Source organism: Cetorhinus maximus, chromosome 19 (genome assembly GCF_964194155.1).
Source record: "Cetorhinus maximus chromosome 19, sCetMax3.hap1.1, whole genome shotgun sequence".
NCBI lineage: Eukaryota > Metazoa > Chordata > Chondrichthyes > Lamniformes > Cetorhinidae > Cetorhinus > Cetorhinus maximus.
This window is the reverse complement of record NC_135897.1, coordinates 6,744,884-6,764,163: the sequence shown is the minus strand read 5'-3', so window position 1 is coordinate 6,764,163 and position 19,280 is coordinate 6,744,884. Positions and strand designations below refer to the sequence as shown.

Genomic DNA, 19,280 nt, shown 5'->3' with positions numbered 1-19,280 from the left:
TACGTGGGACAGGGTCAGAGTGGAAGAGAAATAAGCAACAGGAAGATCTGGAAAGGGGCAAAAGGCTGGTCAGTCTCCAAAGGGGAAAGGACTGGTTAGCAGTTGGAATGGAAGCTGACGCTAGAACTGTTGAGGTCAACCTGTCCCACCTTCAGAAGCTGTGAGTTTACAGAATTTTCCATTTTCAGTTAGATGTCCAATGTTCACAACTTTCCTTTTTACCTCAGCAAAGGTGACTGTCTTGTAAACTAAGAGACTATCTGACTTTATAACTGCCTTTACAAAGTCAATGGGCAATCATGAGTTCTGATGAAAGGTGACGGCTCCCTGAAACATTAACTCTGTTTCTCTCGCCACAGGTGCTGCCAGACCTGCTGAGTACTTCCAGGATTTTCTGTTTTTATGCCATGAGTTGGGCCCTCACCCCCTGAATTCTCCATGCTCTTAGCAACACCTTGCATTTATATAGCACCTTTAACCTACTGAAACGCCCCAAACTGCTTCGCAGGAACGTTATCAAACAAAGTAGATCAACAGAGTAGGTGGGGAAAAACTTCCCACCGCTGGAAGAATTGAGAACATGAGGGCGCAGATTTAAAGTAAGTAGCAAAAGAAGCAACAAAGACGAGGAGAAACTTTTCCACGCAGTTTGTGGTTAAGGTATCGAATGCACTGCCTGAGAGTGTGGCGGAGGCAATTTCAACCAAGGCATTCGAGAGGAAATTGGATTACTATCTGAAAAGGAAGAATGTGAAAGGCTGCAAGAGGGGGAATGACACTAGGTGCATTACTCATTCAGAGAGCAGACTTGATGAGCCAAATAGCCTCCTACTGTTTTATAACAATTCAGTGATTCTGTGAAATTTGACACTGAGACAAATAAGGAGATATCGGCTGAGTGTTTGCTTACCTGACCCACAGAGAGCAGGTAGGTCAGAAAAATGTGGGGGAACCTGCAATTCAGGATTCCCAGCCTGCTGTGGAGTTTCAACTTGGGGTGGGGGCAGGGGGTGAGTGCAATTTGGAGGCCAAGGAAAGGGGGCCAGAGGTCTTGTGCTAAAGGGGGAAATCCAGCCCAAACAATCGGTAAGAGGGTTAGAGACTTTGTCGTGGCATGGGGTTCTCAGGGATAAGGTCGTTGGTCGTGGGGGGGGTGGGGGAATGCCCAATCATGGAAACTCCTCAGACAGGCATCTGGCTCCAGTAGCTGGGTGTGTAGGGACTCCACAACCCACAAAGTCCTTGCCTTTTGGAAGCTGTCAAGTTTCCAGAAATACGGGAAACCCGGAAATTGAATGGCAATGATGCTCATAGCCTCAGCTAAAGACAGGGTTGGAGGTCGGTTGGGAAGCAGATTTCTCAGACTTTGACCTCCTCACCTGACCCAAAGCTGCTGTTTTTAAGGTTAAAATTCTCTCCATTAGGACAGATGACCAGAAGCTTGGTCAACGAGGTAGGTTCTTAAGAAGTGTCTTAAAGGCAGAGAGAGAAGTAGAGAGGCAGAAAAGTTTAGGGAGGGAATTCCAGAGCTTAGGACCTAGACAGCTGAAGGCATGGCTGCCAATGGTGGAGTGATTAAAATCTGGGGATGCGCAAGAGGACGAAATTGGAGGAGCACAGAGGGCTTGAAGGTTTGCAGGGAGTTATTGAGGAGCAATGACATGGAGGGATTTGAAAACGTGGATGAGAATTTTAAAATTGAGCTGGTCTGGAAGACAATGTAGGTCAAAGAGCACAGGGGTGATGGGTGCATGGAACTTGGTGCCAGTTAGGATATGAGTTCATCTAAAATTCTTCTGTCCAAGTGTACATTGGGTGGAAGATGGGAGGTTGGCCAGGGGCACGTTGTTACCTCTGGACTTCACTGTTCCAAAGACACAGATGAAGCTTTCAGCATCAGATCTCCAGCTGTATGAATATCATTCCTCCATTGTTACTGGCCCAGCTGGCTTTTCAATGAGTAGACTAGGGCTTTCAAAGTAGTAAACTTGACACCACAATCCTGGTTTTTGAAAAGGATACCAAGTTCACAAGGTTCCCTGGCATCATATATGGCTCCCACAGACTGTTGTCATTTATATCAATGTTGGTTTATGGTTTTTTTAATAGGTAAATTAGCTGGATGGCACTGTTCTCACAGAGTTCCATTCTTATCTAGTTAATCGTAGCCAAAAAAATCACTTGCAATGACTTCTCTTCCTGTTCCTGCTCCATTAACTCTGATGCCCCCGAGGATCTATTCTTGCCTCCTTCCTATTTCTTAGCCCCGTGACATCTTCTGAAGGGACAGCATTAGTTTTCACAAATACGCTGATGACACCCAACTCTACCTCCCCATCACCTCTCTTGACTCCTTTACTGTTGCTAAACTGTCAGACTGCTTATCTGACATCCAGTTCTGGATGAGCGGAAATTTCCTTCAATTGGGGTGTCTGAAGCCATTGTTTTCAGTCTCTACTGCAAACTCTGTTACCTAGCATCTGACTCCATCCATCTCCCTTGGCAACAGTCTGAGATTAAGCCAGTCCTGAGAGGAGCTTCTGCTCTCATATCCGCACCATTTCTAAGACCATCTATTTCCACCTCTGTAGCATCACTTGCGTTCGCCCATCTCAGCTCATCTGCTGCTAAGGCCCTCATCTATGCCTCTGTTACCTCTGGGTTTGACGGTTCCATCGCACGCCTGGCTGGTCTCCCACATTCTACCCTCTGTAGACTTGAGGTCACCCAAAATTCTGCTGCCTGTGTTTTAACTTGCATCAAGTCCCGTTCTCCCTGCCACCCCTGTGCTCGCTGACCAGCATTGCCTCCCAGTCAGGCAATGTCTTAATTTTAAAATTCTCATCCCTGTTTTCAAAACCTCCATGGCCTTGCCCTTTCCTCCCTCTATAATCTCCTCCAGCCCCACAACTGAGATAACTGAGCTCCTCTAATTCTGGCCTCTTGCACATTCCCAATTCTAATTGCTCCACCGTTGGTGATCATGCCTTCAGTTGCCTAGGTTCCAAGCTCTGGAATTCCCTCTCAGCCTTCCTACCTCGCTTTCTTCCTTTAAGACACTCCTTAAAACCTATATCGTTGACCAATGGCTTTTGGTCATCTGATCTAATCTCCTTATGTGGCTCAGTGTCATATTTTGTTTTATAATGCTCCAATGAAGTGCCTAGGGTTGTTTCATTTTGTTAAAAGTACTGTGTAAGTTTTTGTAAGTCACCCCCTTTTTGGCACTGTTCTCATTGAGCATCTCTCTACCTCCGCCCACCCACAAAGCAAAAGATACAGAACAAGCAAATTATTTGGATTTGAAAATGAGAAATGCTGCTTCTGTAGTTTACCGTAGAATCCAGTTCATGCTCCCATACCTGCCCGAGCTGCTCCTGAAGTTGACCTCGCTCTCGTTGCAGTATCAGCATTTCATGTTCCAGCTGCTCTCGGCTCTGCTCCACAATCTGCAGAGACTGATCCAGTCCATGTTTCTCTGTGTCCAATTCCATCTTCTCCTGCCTCACACGGACTAACACATCCTGAATGTTAGCCTTTGCCTTTTCAATCTCTTTCTTCTGGCCCTGCAGGGTTGATCTATCATCTTCCATCTAACAGAGAATGGAGATATCAAATTGGAATTACTTTCAAGATTTCAGCCTCCACTCTGAATTTCAAACTTGCAGCATAAATGACGCAAGGACCAGTCTGAAGCCAGTCCGAAAGGATGTGGACCAAGCCACTGCGTGCAAGACTTTTGGGTCAACCCATCCTGTACTGATTCCCAAACTAAGATCAGAACATTGGAAAATGAAAGAATTTCTATCAAACATAGTTCCCTTATATGGTTCAAACCATTTTAGCCAAATAAATTAATCAAGTCAAGTTGAGGTTGATTTTTCCACGTGGTATCTAATTCTGCAACAACAAATGTAAAGGCTTATTTTTCTTCTTCCAGCTGCTAATATTTTGACATAACTGGATCAGACAAGGACATGAAGTTGGTCGGGGCTCTGTTTCGCCCATTTTTATATCTGTGCAATTTCCTGCTGGAAGTACGAGGCTCCATTCACCGTGAGAGGACATTTTGCAATGATGGGAGAATGTGAAAGTACACAATCAAACATATTTTCCATCCTTTGCACCAAAGCAAGACTGAATCCAAGAAATCTATGCCTGTCCCTGGTGTCATCATCACCATGACATTAGAGTTATTGGTATGGGGACATTTTAATGTTAAACACTGGGATGTCTAAATAAACATTCACGTTCCATTGCTTAGGCTTAGACGCTTTTTAAAAAAATAATTTGCCAGGTGGCACTTAGGCCATGTGTTGCCATGATAACCTTTCAAGGTTAGCTTCTCTAAACAGGATCAGAGTGAAGACGAGTGATCCCACCAAAGTTATTCAAGTGTTTCCGATGCCAGAAAATTGACCAGGGCACCAGATTGGGAGTGGAAGGGTTCTTCCTCTCACACTTCCAATGACATTATGACCAACTGGGAGATCTTGGTCAAGATAGAGAAAGTATTAAAATAATGTTGAACTACCTGTGGCATTCTTTAACATGCTTTGCAAATACGACACAGTATACATCAAAATTTGTTGGTCACATCTGGTTGAGCGTATAAAGAAGACAGAATGTTGCAGCACAGAAACAGGCCTTTTGGCCCATCAAGTTAAAGCTGTTATTTCTCTTCACATTAGCTACCTAGATGAATCCCACTCTTCAATATACCTCTTTTTCAAGCAACTATATTATTTCCATTAGAGAATAATGTGTGGGTTCCACTTGCTTGTGAATTTCACATGCCAACTATTCTCTGGGTAAAGTACCTTTTCTAACCTCCTATCCAATTCTTTGTTGTTATTTTAGGTTTGTGTCCGTCCATGTATCGTCATTTAACTTACCACAGCCTTTCATGATCTTGAAGGCCACTATTAGGTCGGCATACAACACTAACTATTACTTATATTGACAGGATACTGTTCCAACACCTTATATCCTCATTGTGATTCCCACCTGAACTTTCTGTTAATCCACTGGGTGTCTGAGTATGTGTCTCGATCATACAGAATGCTGCACACATTGGTTGCTAATTGTAAATTCAGATTTCAGATATGGCCTTCTCGATCTTAAATACAACTTGGCCTCCGCATATCATTGAATATTCTACCATGCAATGGGACCAAACTCTATCCCTTCAAAATATTTATTACAATTTTGCAGGGATGCTTCAAAACCTGTTCCTTCCACCACTTTACTCCAACATTATGTATAAGGACCTCTTTCTGAAGGAGTAGCAGATAATTAAAATGGAACCATTAAAGAAAGTAGAACATAGAAAGTTCATGATGAATTTCACAAGGGATGTTATAATCCAGAAAGCCAGTTGGTGAAGGGGCAGGGTTAGGTCCACCACTTTAAGTGAGGTAAGATAGTGGAACAAGAGGTCACAGGGTAAAACAGGTGAAGGGACATTTTAGCAACAGAAAGAATTTCTTGATTGACATGCTTCCTCTAGCAGGAGTGTGTCCTATTGGAGAAAACCAGTGGTGAAGGATAGGAGTGGAGCCAATCTTTACACACTTCTATAAGCATTTATTTACAGAGTTACATATTACAAGCATATACCTCCCAACATAGCAACCAGAGTTTCAGTCTGTTTCTATTTATGCGGGCACAAGTGAATCACCAGTTTATATCCACTACCTACAATTTTTAAAATAATTAATATATAATTAACAGAGTGCTGACAATGTAGAACACACTGACCTAGGAGGCCATCGATACAAAGTAAACTGGGGCTTTTAAAAAGGGGAGAGATACAAATTTGGGAAGGATGGGCATTAAGGGAGAGAGGACACGTCAAATAATTGGTGTTACATGTTGTAACCCTATCTACAATCCATTCTCCTTTTGAGTGAGAATGTGGGATAAAGGAACAGCCCACTTAAAAAAAAGGGTGGGAAATCAGGAATAAAATGATATAGTACTGACAAGATGGCATGGCAAGCTCAATGGGCTGAATGGCCTTCTTCTGTTCTTATGCTCCTACTGCAAATGAATGATATTAAATTAGTACCAAATGTTGGAGGGAAGAATTTTTGACCTAGATGCTGAGGCCACCTTGAAGGGGCAGCGCAATCAAAAAAAGAGCAGTTTTCAATGAAGATGTCAGAAGAAGCATTTTGCTTACTGGCCTATGACACAGTCACAGTGTGACAGGATCAGCTTGTTAATATTGCCTGGGAATTGTACAGAGGAGCCATCCTCTGACCCTATTCGCTCATTCTGTTTAGTGATCAATTTAGATAAGATTAACTGGCTGGTAATTGTACAGTGGGCACCCAATCTAGACAGAAAATCAAAGCTCCTGAATGTCAATGAACTGATACCTTCTTTCAACAGGAGATGCAAACAATTGACTGGCACATGAACTTCAAACAAAAATATCAAACGCAGTCTTGCGAATGTGCAATCTGATTGCCAAACAAGCGCGAAGTTCAATGACCCCTTGCGCTCTGCTAAGAACATGCTGAGTGATGTTCTTATTGTTATATATTGAAGCTCACAATAACCTGCATACTTATACAGATCTGATGACATTTACTCAGCACATGATTCAACTTAACCTTTACGAGAGACAGAGTCGGCCTATATTCTCTAGAGTTTAGAAGAATGAGTGGTTATCTCAAAGGGAAAAAAGATTCTGAAAGGGCTTGAAATGGTAGATGCTGAAAGGATATTTCTTTTGACTGGGGGGACAAGAAATAAGGGTCACAGTCTCAGAATAATGGATTGACCATTTAGGGCTAAGATGAGGAGGAACTTCTTCACTCAAAGGGTTCTGAATCTTTGGAATTCTCCACCCCAGCGAGCTATGAAATCTCTGTCATTGATTATATTCAAGACAGAGTTTGACAGATATTTGGATACCAAGGGAATCAAGTGATATGAGGATAACAGGGAAGGTGGAGTTCAGCCATGATTTTATAGAATGGTGGCCACGAAGGCTCCAAGAACAAATGGCCTAAATCTACTCCTATTTCTTAAAGGGCAGATCATAAGTTATGAATAAATGCAGAGATTCTTAGTGTTGGTGATAGCTTGCATGTGAACACTAAGCCAACTGACCTGGGAACTAATGAAATAGTAACTCAGAGCAGCTGAGATATCACGTTCTAATGAAGTTATGATCACAATGCTGATACCAATATATAAATCTCATTAATATTCAAGGCTTTAGGCTGCAAATCATTCAAGGTATAATTGAAGGAGCTACCAATTTTTGGTTAAGTTTAGAACACAATGAGCCAGGCCATCGTTTGATAGCACATTTGACTTTACATCATGCTTTCTTTTTAGCATCTGGAAGGGGTGAACAATGTGCAGATTGGAAAGGCCCAAGAGTCAGCTAGTTCTTAACCATTAGAAGGATTATTAGAATGAATGTGGTCTCTGCTTGATCATGCGGGAGATTCTGAATATTGAGTTATCTCAAGATGCAGAGGCCACTTACGGCATTGAATTATCCCACAATAGAGAAGATACTTGTGGCACCTCCTGAAGCACTACAACCAAGGTCAGGAATCAAACCCAATGTGTTTCTGGCCTTCATTATGTGATCCATTTGCTGTTAGACTTCCTGTAGTGTGTAACCTCATCTGACTCACATACAGTCAGAACTAGTGGGCATTAAAGTGACCTCATTCTGTGAAGGTCCTCTGAGGTTGGCTCGGTTATCTCACCCGAAGGAGGATGCGGTTTAATTCAACCTTATCCAGAGCTAGGCCTTCATTTAGTGCGCTAATCTTGGCAAGAGAGTCTCGCAGGGCATCTTCTTCGGTCTTTAGCTTGCTCAAGGACAACTCTAAGTCTGCATTAGTCAGCTCAGCCTACAAGATCAAAAAGGAGAGAACATTCATGAGAAGAAATGCATTAACAGGAAAAAAACACAAACAATTTACACAACAAGTCATAGAGGTCAAATACAACCTTATACATCCACAAAGACAGAAGGAGAATTCAATGTACTTTAGAAACCCATTACATGCATACAAAGAAAAAAATCTTAAGGAAGAATCTTCCTTAATGATAAAACTGTTACTAAACCAAATGCATGTGGATTCCATTATTCAAACTATCCAACGTTTTACTGCATCAACAAGGGGTTATGACCGTATTAAAAGGGATTTATGTAAGTGAGCCAACACCAAGTAAAACAAACAAAATGTCTTGCGAAATTGAACAATAATTTAAACAGGAGTTAATCCAGTGAATTTAGGGGTTTAGAAACTGAAACAATAACACAAATCTCCTAATGAAGTGAAAATAAATTAAGATGCAGCACTCATAATTCATGTAGGCCAGAGGCGATGAGTATCTGGTTAATAATGAATAGTACTATATTGTCAATCTACTCAGAATGGTCTCTCAAGGCCTCCACTTAAAATTATTTGTTGTCACCATTATTATTTTTAGCTCCCAGGGGTCATTCTTACCTTCTGTCAAGATGGCATAAATCCAGGAGATACCGTGACTTTAATAGTATTGAAATCCTCAAGGGGCCATGCAACTGTGCAAGCATTCTATTTGAATCTCGGAGAAGTGCCCCTCTCGCTTTATGCCCTTTATTTGAAGGATACACTCCATAGCGCATATCTTGCTTGAAAGTCTTAGCCAATCATCCCCTTGCACTTTATGCCCTGTATTTCTTGGGTTCTTACATCCTGTGCTACATACCTTACTGAGAGCCTCAGCTAAGTCTGCCTTCTCGTTCTGTAGCACCTCCTTTTCCAATGTAGCTTTGTTCAAGGCTTCTTTAACAACGACCAACTCTTTTCTCAAAGCCGAGTTCTTGACTTCCATCAGCTCCAATGCCTTTTGCCTGTAAGGACACAATTGCTGACATCCAGACGACAGTAAAGAAAGCCGTAAGAGGAGAAGCATCTTAATATCCTATGAAATGACAAGGTAAATGACAACGTCTAGCTATGCTGGTTTTGTTTGGAAAACTAAAAAAAAAGGCTCAATTTTATTGAAGAAATGTTTTCAACTTAAGCAGTGATTAACAAGCAGACCACTAGATGTTTTAACTCCTCTCCCCCTATATAGCACATCTCACACCCTCTCAAAACACTTTACAGGCAAGTAAATACCTTCGAAGTGTAATCACAGTTGTAATTTAGGAAATGTGGCAGCTAATTTGTGTACAGTAAGCTCCCCCAAAACAGCAATGTGATAATACCCAGATCAAACTAGTGCCATGGGATTGTTTATGTTCAGCTGAGAGGCCAAACAGGGCCCTGGTTTAACACATCATCCAAAAGATGGCATCTCCAACAGTGCAGCACTCCCTCAGTACTGCACTGAAGTGTCAGGCTAGATTATGTAGTTTACTCCCTTTATGGCCCGGAATTGCCCAGTAGAGAACTGAGCCACTAGGCCAGGCAGGTCCTAGGTCCCAGTTTCAGTCTCTGCTGAGTTAATTTTTAAAAATTATTATTCATTCATGGGATGTGGGCATCGCTGGCTTTATTGCCCATCACTAAATTGCCCTTAATGGGACGGAGACAGTTATGTGAGACAACAGGGCTCACTTCCTGGATTAAGGAGCAGAGAGTAAAAATCAGCCAAAATCCAGCTCTTGGTTACTAATTAGGAAACATTCTGTGAAATGCAAGCATGTGGGATGCCAGGCAAGGACAAGTTTGGGCTTCAGTACGACAAGCCTGACACTTCAGTCGATAATTTCTGTGGCGTTGTTGAGATGCCAGGAAGGTGGTAGGGCAGAACTGCTGTCCATCACAATGTCCAAGGCGTGACATCCATCCCAAATTTTGGGAACTATCACAGAATTCTAGTGCTCAGAAGGAAATCATATCGATGTATTAGTTCTTTGAAAGAGCTAACTAATTAGTCTCACTCCCCTACTCTTTCCCCATAACCCTGCATCTTTTCCTTTCCCTGTACTTATTCAATTCCCTTTTGAAAATTACGATTGAATTTCCTTCTGCCATCTTTGCTGTCAATGCACTCCACATCATAATCACTCGCAGTGTGTTTTGTTTACCACATCTCCCTTCTGGTTCTTCTGTCATTTACCTTATATCTGTGTCCTCTGGTTATTAACCATCCCACCAGTGGGAACAGCTTTTCCTAATTCACTCTATCAAAACCCTTCATAATTCTGAACAGCTCCATTAAATCTCCCCTTAACCTCTGCTTTACAGAGTACGATCTCAGGTTCTTCAGTCTCTCCAGATAACATGAAGTCCCTCTTGCCTGATAGCAACTAATAAATCTCCTCTGCACCCTTCCCAGTGTCTTCACGTCTTTTAAAGGGGTGGTGTCCAAGACTGGACACAATAGTCCAGCTGAGGCCTAACTAAAGAATGAGCATAACTTCCTCCCTTTTGTACTGTATTACTCTATTAATAAAGCAAAAGTTCACAGATGCTGTTTTAACAACCTTATCAACTTCTCCTGCCATCTTAAAAGATTTGTATACGTTCACCCCCAGGTTTCTCTGTTCCTGTATCCCCTTTAAAATTGTGCCATTTAGTTCCTATTGGGTCAGACCTTCTGATCAGCGGTAATGTTATGTGCACTGTTGCTGACTACAGCCATCATTGCGTGCTTGCCTTTTCGTGCACTTTCAGCCAGCACTTCTGATCCTGATTGCAGCAGTGATCCCTGCGAAGAGGAACAGTGCAGAAGACATGCCCACTTTTTACCGCATCAGCTGCTGTATTCAGGTAAGTTTTGAAGGGGTGAGAGAGGGGGTGAGGGTATGAGAGTGTGTGAGGGATGAAAGTAGGTGAACATACGGATATTTGAGCATATGAAATAGGAGCAGAAGTAGGCCATTCGGCCCCTCGAGCCTGCTTCACCATTCAATAAGATCATGGCTGATCTGTTTGTGTTTCAAATTCCACATTCCCATCTACCCCTGATAACCTTTGATTCCCTTGCCTAACAAGAATCTATCCACCTCTGCCTTAAAAATATTCAATGACCCTGCCTTCACTGTCTTCTGTAGCACAACCCTCTGAGAGAAAAAAATTCTCCTTATCTCAGTTCTAAAAGAGCAACCCCAAATTTTAAGACAGTGCCCCCTAGTTCTGGACTCATCCACAAGAGGAAACACCCAGGGTGGGTGGGTGAATGGGTGAGTATTGGGTAATGGGATGCGAGTGGTAGACTGGGGGTGGCGGAAGGGTGGGGGTTTGGATGGTTAGTCCAGAGGGGTCGGGTTGGCTAGTTGATTTGGGTTGGTGGTACGTGTGCTGGATTGCACTATTAATCACTGACGTACAGCAGAGATTAAACATTGTAAGCAATGCTTAATACTGATGTAATTGCTGATGTAACTGTGATGCAATGTCACATGATTAAGTAACTGCAATCTGGTGAGAAGCAGAGGTACAACATCGTGTAGAGTACTGAGATAGACATAGATCTGTAAATAAACAAGAATGGTTCTTACAAACAATAGTCTATGGTAGTATTCTTCAGGTAACAGGCAAACCCTAAAGAAACCCCATCTAGACCCTGAACGCAAGATGAAGCAAACAGCTCTAAGCTAAGTATTCAGATAATTAGCACATATCCAAGTCTCAAAAACGGAAAAGTGTAAGTGGCATTCACAGAGTGCCTGAGGCAGTGCAAATCAGTCCGCCAGAAGTTTAAACACAGCATCTGAGTGCACATCAGGACTTCCTCTGGGTCCAGATGCGCACCAACAGCATAAGTCCTGTGCATCACCGCTCCCGATACCGGAAGATCTGACCCATTGGTTCTTCTTATTCTTCCTGCCAAAATGGTTTGTTTCAAACTTCGCTGCATTAAAATTCATCTGCCAAGTGTCTGCCAATTTCACCAGTCTGTTGACGCTCTCCTGAAGTCTGCAACAATCCTCCTCACTGTTTACTACCTTTCCAAGTTTCATACCATCTGCAAACTTCAAAATTCTGCCCTGCATAACAAAGTCCATGTCATTAATATAAACCAAAAAGAGCAGTGGATCTAATACCAATCTGCTGGGCAACAACACTGTGTACTTCTGTGCAATCTAAAAAACAACCATTCACCATTACTCTTTGTCTCCTGTCCTGTAGCTAATTTTTATGCAACTGCGACAGTCCCTTTAATACCATGTGCTTTAATTTTGCGAACAAGTCCATTATGTTGTCCTTCATCAGTCACCTTTTGTAAGCTAAGTTAAAGGGAGTACAACCAACCAACGTCCATCAACGCTCAACCAGCCAACGCCCATCAACGCTCAACCAGCCAATGCTCATCAGCTCCATCAATATTAACTTGTTAACGTGTAAACAATCCCCACAGCTGTCTGCTCACCCTCTCTCAGCTTCTTTCTTGGTTTGCTCCTTGTCTTTGTGTAATTCCTCCTTCTCATCTTCGAGGTGATCCCGCTGGTGTTGCAAATCGCCATTTGCTGCTTTCAGCCGCTCCACATCCAGCTGTAAATTATCGATTTGCTGGTTCAGCGAATGCACCAACTTCTCCAAGTTACCTTTCTCACTGAAAGGGAAAGAAAAGGCACAGGGTGGAAAAGAACATTTTTAATGGATCTTATCAACATGTTGACTGTGGTGTGATTCATAACTGTCAACAGCAGAGGAGGGTCAGCCGTGATCGGCTATAATGGCACAGATTTTAATCAATTCAGATATCTGGGGTTTCATGTGATTGGATGCTGTCAACAGTCTCAGGAAAGAAGACTCAAGAAATACTGATTTCTTACAGCCAATGATTTCTAACCTTTAGTTTTATAGATGGAAAATAATGGGCTGCAATTGCACAATTTCCTGACCTATAACCTCTGGGAGGAGGCTAGTTTGCTCAGTTGGCTAGATGGCTAACATTTGGTTCAGAATATAACACTAACAGCACAGGTTCAATTCCTGTTCTGGCTGAGGTCTCAGGACTTGCCTCCTTGCCTTGCTCCTAAGAGTGGAAGGCAACAACAGAACCACCACTGACAAAAGCTACCAAGATAACAGCTAAGGATGAAGCATTTTGGGAGAATGAGCCAAGGGCCTGCCTTCAGGCAGAGCACAAATGGAATGGAAATGGCTCTTTTGACAGTGCTCTAACCTCTTGAGTGAGAAGGTTGTGGGTTCAAGTCCTACTCTGAGACCTAGGCACTATAATCCTGATTGCTATTTCAGTGTGAACATTTTTCTAGGTGTAAGGACATCTGATCTAATAATTAGGAAAAGCTTTGACCTATGCACAAGAGATGTGGAAATAGGGCTGGTAGGTATTGTAATTAGCAGTCACTCTCTTTCTGAGCAACATGTGTCAACCTTTGAAAGATCTGCAAAGAAGACCAAAGAAATTCGACTGATGGGTTTACTTTTTTTTAAGCCTTTCATAAACTGGTTCAAAAGCTGATTTATCAGCTGGGCTGACTTTAACTGGTAATGCTTGTTGCTGGAAAAGGTTCTACTTGATGATAAAGTTGTTTGGTAAGTTAGTGTGTTACAAGAGTGCGGCACAACTGAAATCAATCATCTGAAATGGTTATTGACCTGAAACATTAACTCTGTTTTCCTCTCTCTCTCCACCAATGCTGCCTGATCTGCTAAGCATTTCCAGCATTTCCTGTCTTACACACACCTTCTGAAGAGATGTGGATATGCATCAGGGAGTCTCATGTGTAATCTAGAAGCAATTAATGGGCCTGCTCATCAAAGGCGTGCAAATAACTCTGAGCACAATGTTCCTTTTTACTTCATAGGAAGCACAGGTTTGCCGGTGAGGGGTCATACATTGGTTTTCTTAAGGAAACCTGCCCTAAGGTGAGAAATTAAATACATGATCAGGACGCGTAAACGATGGACCGTTTTGTGAGATTCACTAATTAATCGGAGTGGTTCTTCAGCAAGGTCGGATCTTTATAGAATTGCTTTAAAAATAAAAAAAGACTCCGGATGGAATGTGAGCCAAAAACACAACAATCTTACTAGGTGTTCTTCTACCCACTAGGCCACATTGCCATCTCTACAAAGAGGCTTTGAGTTTCCAATTGGCAGAAATCCACAAAGCAATCTTTTTTTCCCTGACCAATGCATGAGTGTTCACATGAATACACTCTACAGTCTCGAAGCTATTAAGAAATGTGTTCCTTAAATTTATTTGGATGCACAAAGTGGCATTCTCTGTTTAAATCCATTTCCAATTAATTTTCTGGGCAGCAGTGAGGAAATTGACTCAAATTCAGAAACCATTGGTTTCCAGCTGTGGCTCAGTGGATAGCACTGAGTCAGAAGATTAGGGGTCCAAGTTCCACTCCAGCGATTAAGCACAAAGATCGGGGCTGACAAAGCACTGAAGTACTGAGAGAATGCCGTATTGTCGGAGATGCCACCTTTAGATCTTAACATTTCCATTTCATAGGAATTCTGTACGTCTGCGATATCGTTTTACAAAAAAAAAAATCAAAATGGTCAGGATTTTACCAGCCCCCAGGAGGTGGGGAGAGCAGAGGGAAAAATTGCACAGAGCTGTAATGAATTGGCTCGTGACGTGATCCTGCTGATGGGGCACTTTCCCAGCCATGGAACCAGAAATGGAGAGGCTGCTTGCTTCAAGGAGGCAGGCTGCCAATTTCCATATATAAAGGCCCAATTAGGGGTCATTTTACAGCTGGCATTTGCTGATGACACAGTAAAACCCGTCACATGGGGGGGGCCGCCAGCTAAATGGAGGCGATCTTCCTGTGGCAGCCGGAGTGTCAGCTCGATGTCCCTAAGAAGGGCCGTGGGCATGGAAGGCAGCCTCCTGCATCCCCAACAATCTCCCTGGTGGGGTTCCCACTTTGACACTTAGCATGGTGATTTCATTTTTGCTTTACTTGCCTGACCTGGCTCCTGTGATCTCCTGTATATCTCAGCAGTGACCACCACCTCTCTCAGTGACACTGCTGAGGCTTCATTGAGCAAGTAGCATCCACCATTCTAGGCTAGATAGTGGGCCCACACGCAGCCAATTAGGAGGCTGCCTATAGTAAAATCTCCGAGCTCCTCTTGCTGTGGACAGGTGCGGGTTTGGGGCCATTTTTCACCCTGACATCGGGGTATCCATGACTCTTGTAAAATTCAGGCTAATGTCTTCACAAATGGATGGTGTCAACAGGCAAAAGATGAAACCTGGATTCAGTTATCTCACTTTGATTATATCGTGAAACAGTAGAAATGTCTCTTTCACACTCAATGGCACAGCCCTGAATTCATCACTAACAAAGCTTGGTTCATCCTGCCCTCTCCAAGCAGAATGCCAACTCTCACCTTCCAATGATTTCCCAAGAGGATCGGTAGCGGGCAGCATCTCTCTTGGCGTCGTCTCTCACTCGGCTTGAATCTTCAGCTTCCCCTCTCAGCTTCACCATCTCCTGCTCCAGTAGCCTCCGTTCACTCTCACTCTCCCCCAGCTGGTTCCTCAAAGAGCTGATTACATCCTGAACGGCGTCCAATTTTCCACGAAACTCCTGTGAAAATGGCCCCAGCTTCACTCGTTATAAACTGACTTGCCTCTTGCCATAGCCATTTACAACACATTAAGCACACAGAACGAAGGCTTAGATCTAAGATTCTTCACCATCAGGAACCCTTTTCAAAAGCCACGAAGTTGCAAAGAAGAATAATCAAATTCACCAATTTCTACCTCGATTATTTTTATTCGTTATTGCTGCTCAGGGATTTATTGAGGTTGACAGCAAAAATGAATTGAACTGACGCGACCACAAACCCAGTTGGTGTAAGAAGCACCGTGAGCAGTCACTGGGCACTAAGCAAAGTACAAAGGGGATGTATTAGAGGAAGCTTTGCTCAGTACCTAACCCACACTGCACCTAACCTAAGAGTCTCTGATTGGACAATGCAGAGATGCCTTGATTTCAGGTTTGGTTTGAACCTTACCCACCCAGTTGAAAGTGGGCAGGTTGGCAGTTGAAAATGAACAGATTATTTATCCGCTTAGAAGCTGGCCATTCCTCATGTCAACCTGTTGAGTTTGCAGGCAGGTGAGTGCGACCACCTAAATTCACGCAAATTGGAGTCTTATTTTGTGGTCAGGACCACAATACAATTTTTAACTGGGCCCCCGAGTGGGGGGGTTGCATGGCTTTCCTGCTGGGACAAAGTGGCCTGTGGTTGATCTGAGGTCAGAATGGGCTTTCAGCTAAGTCTAGAACTTTCCTTTGCAGTGGGCAGTGGGAGTGCTCCTTTGGGCCCCACAAGTTAAGTTGTTGCATCCCCTGCCCCAGACTTTCTTTCTGTGAGACTCTGCTGGATTCACTGCCATGCCACTTATCTGAAAGTCCTTCATTGCCCAATTTTCACCTGCCAGCAGCTGCTCTCAAGATTCTTCATGTCCCTTTGGTATAAGGTGGATGGGTGGCCTTTACGTAAGGCCTTACAATTAAACTACTTGTTTCCAGCTGCCTTTGTCTGCAGGAAATCAAATTGTTGGAGCAGTTTCCCAATGGGAATCCATTATGAATTAAAATTGACCCCTCTGTAACTAATCAATGCTGTATCTTCCCTTGGTGTGTTTGATGGAACAGTGTGGAATGAGTTTCAATTTGTATCTAATTTGTGCTAAAGCTGCCTGGGGAAGTCTGATTACTGATACTGCATTCAAAAGGTAAATACGAAGCCTGCCTGCCTGAGCTGAGACTTGCACTACCATTGAGCACCTTGAGTGTGTCCCACCCTGACAATAGTATGACAGGGGCACCATCAGTCAGTCCTTCCACAATAATTGAGTATTGAGCTGTAATGTGATAACTCACAAACAACAACAGTGGGTGGTGCTGTGTTACAGTTCACTCAGGGAGTCTGTATTGCCGTGACAACATGCACTTTTACACGCATGTTGTGGTTTGGAGGATAATGATAGTAGAGGCTCCAATTTCTTTCCATCACATGGCTGACTAGGAATCTCTCCTGCTCTTACCACCTGCCATTGGTGTGTGTGGGAAGAATTGGCAGGATGATAATCAACCTGTTTGGCCATGTTATGAACATGCCTTCCTTAAGCATCAAGTCCTGGAGTAGGACTCAATCTCAGAGCTTCTGGCTCTGAGGCAGGTACACCACCCACTGTGCTGCAAAACCTTCTAATAATTGTAAAGGGGCCCTGCAAATTTTTGATTTTGTTTTTTTTCCAAGAAATGCAGCTTACACTCCCACTGAGCTGTTGTCTATTAAATGTATAAAAAGTGCAACTGTGATCAAAGCAGCCAGTCCAATAACTCATTCCTCTGTTTGACAAGGGCTGACAGGTAAAGGCTAATTGCAATGGCCCGAGACTTATAATACTGCTGGGCTAGATTTCAAGGCGACGGAGGGAATCATTCAACCTTTTTTTTAACTCTTCTGCTACTCCGACTCCAAAGATCAGCACTTGACAGTTTCGATTTGCAACTTTGATCTGATATGTGTAGCTGTTGCATTGGATTTGAGAAGCAACATAATCATTAATGCCTGAATTACACATCAGTGCTCCAGTTGAGAGTGAGTTTACAGCTTCGGGAATCCGCTAAAAAACACTGCCATGAATTTTGATATCATAAAGACAGTCACTTTGCATGAAGCAGCTTCCAGCTGGGCGTAGTCAATAATTTAAAGTGTTTTGCAAAAGAAGCAAATGCGATGTGAGAAAAAACTTTTTCATACAGCGAGTAGTTCAAGTCCGGAATGCATTGCCTGGAAGTGTAGTGGAGGCAGGTTCAATCGAGGCGTTCAAAGGGCATGAGGTGATTATTTGAATAGAAACAATGTGCAAGGGTACGGGGAAAAAGCAGGATAATGGCACCATTCAAGTCATGATGCTCATTTGGAGAGCCGGTGCAGGCATGATGGGCCGAATGGCCTCCCTCTGCACCATAACAATTCTGTGATTCTGTGAATAATGCCATGAATCTGTGGGAAACCTGCAACTCATGTCGCTTTATTTGTACAGCTCCTGCTTCAAGATATCAGAGGAAGGGGTGAAAGCATTTGACCTAAATTAAACCCTTATCTTTAGTCTGGTGTTATATTTCTATTCCCACCATCTGTAAAAGTCCTGTTTCTGACTTAGTGTTATAATCCTATCTCTGACCATATCTTCCCACCTGTTCATTTCCGCTCTGGGTGTTTTGCCTGATAAAATTATCCCAGGGATGCTATGAAGGTATCCTCTAAGGAGTGCAGCATAATAAAGTTCAATGTGGTTGACTGGTTGTCTTCTCTAGCTCGGCAACGCTGTGATCAATTTTAGCATTCCTACTGTGACCCTGGCTAAAACTCTGCCAGCTCAGCCAAGGACAAGGATTAAATGGGGCATGCCATTTTAACAATCAGTCTGTTAGGCAAACCTTACTTGTTTTTTTCCTGTTCTGAACTTGGTTCCCTCCACCTCACCCAGGCTCCCCTTCATTCTGTAGCCAAGGGAGGAATCTGCTGTACGACTTCTGCCAATGGTCCTTCAGTTGCGTGTGTGAGATGATGACCCAGGGTGTCTCTCCCAACAGCATTCCCTCAGTAATCTCTGCTGCACATCTTATATATTGACTTCACAGACCTTGTCTGCTGTTCAATGCTGAAGGGAATTCTTACTTGACAATGACAGTTAAAGGTTAACATCAGATAGTGCAGATTTGTTCGCTTCCATAGGGCCGAGTCTGTATCACACTAAATTAATGCATGATGTGCCACTAATTGCCAGCAAAATACGATTCAAGGTCCATAATCCTTCTTAGCTAATTCTAAATTCAAACCACTCAACAGGCTGAGCATCAAACCAGCTAAGCTATTTTCATCCTATTAAATGCAATTGAAGAGCAGACAACTTAAAATACTTTCCCTCCATCCCTGCTGGACTGCAGTTCATAGAATTATTGTGTAATCTGTTTTTTTCTTTTCCTCTCTTTTTAATAAGAATTATAAACAAGGCTGTCACACTAGTTAAAAGGTTTTAGTGTTTTCCTGGCCTTCACATCTTTGCAACCACAGGTATGTATGGCTTCCTTTGAACTTCTGTGAACAAAAAAGGTGGGAGGTAGGGAGAAACTACAATCTGAGCAGTTTATGGGTCACGCAACCCACTGCAAAGCTACAATCCCTTTCCAGGAGGTATGAGCAGGCAATCAGAGATAAGCTGTGTTAACTATTTAACCTGTTCCTGTCCATCATCTCTTATAGAAATAACTCTAATGTTCAAATAGTTACTGACAAAACACAAAACCTCCTCCCAAATATCACTTCTATTTCTTTTGGTGT

At 42.9% G+C, this 19,280-nt stretch overlaps 1 protein-coding gene across 1 annotated transcript in view; it reads right to left on the bottom strand.

The window, feature by feature from the left end:
- The window catches only part of crocc2 (ciliary rootlet coiled-coil, rootletin family member 2), a 293,289-nt gene that overhangs the window by 151,298 nt on the left and 122,711 nt on the right, over positions 1-19,280 (bottom strand). The window contains exons 12-16 of the mRNA XM_078563452.1: positions 15,303-15,502; positions 12,349-12,531; positions 8,731-8,875; positions 7,737-7,883; positions 3,363-3,593 (exon numbers count right to left, since the gene is read on the bottom strand). Coding sequence (XP_078419578.1) covers positions 3,363-3,593; positions 7,737-7,883; positions 8,731-8,875; positions 12,349-12,531; positions 15,303-15,502 — 906 coding nt within the window. The remainder of the gene's footprint in view (positions 1-3,362; positions 3,594-7,736; positions 7,884-8,730; positions 8,876-12,348; positions 12,532-15,302; positions 15,503-19,280) is intronic.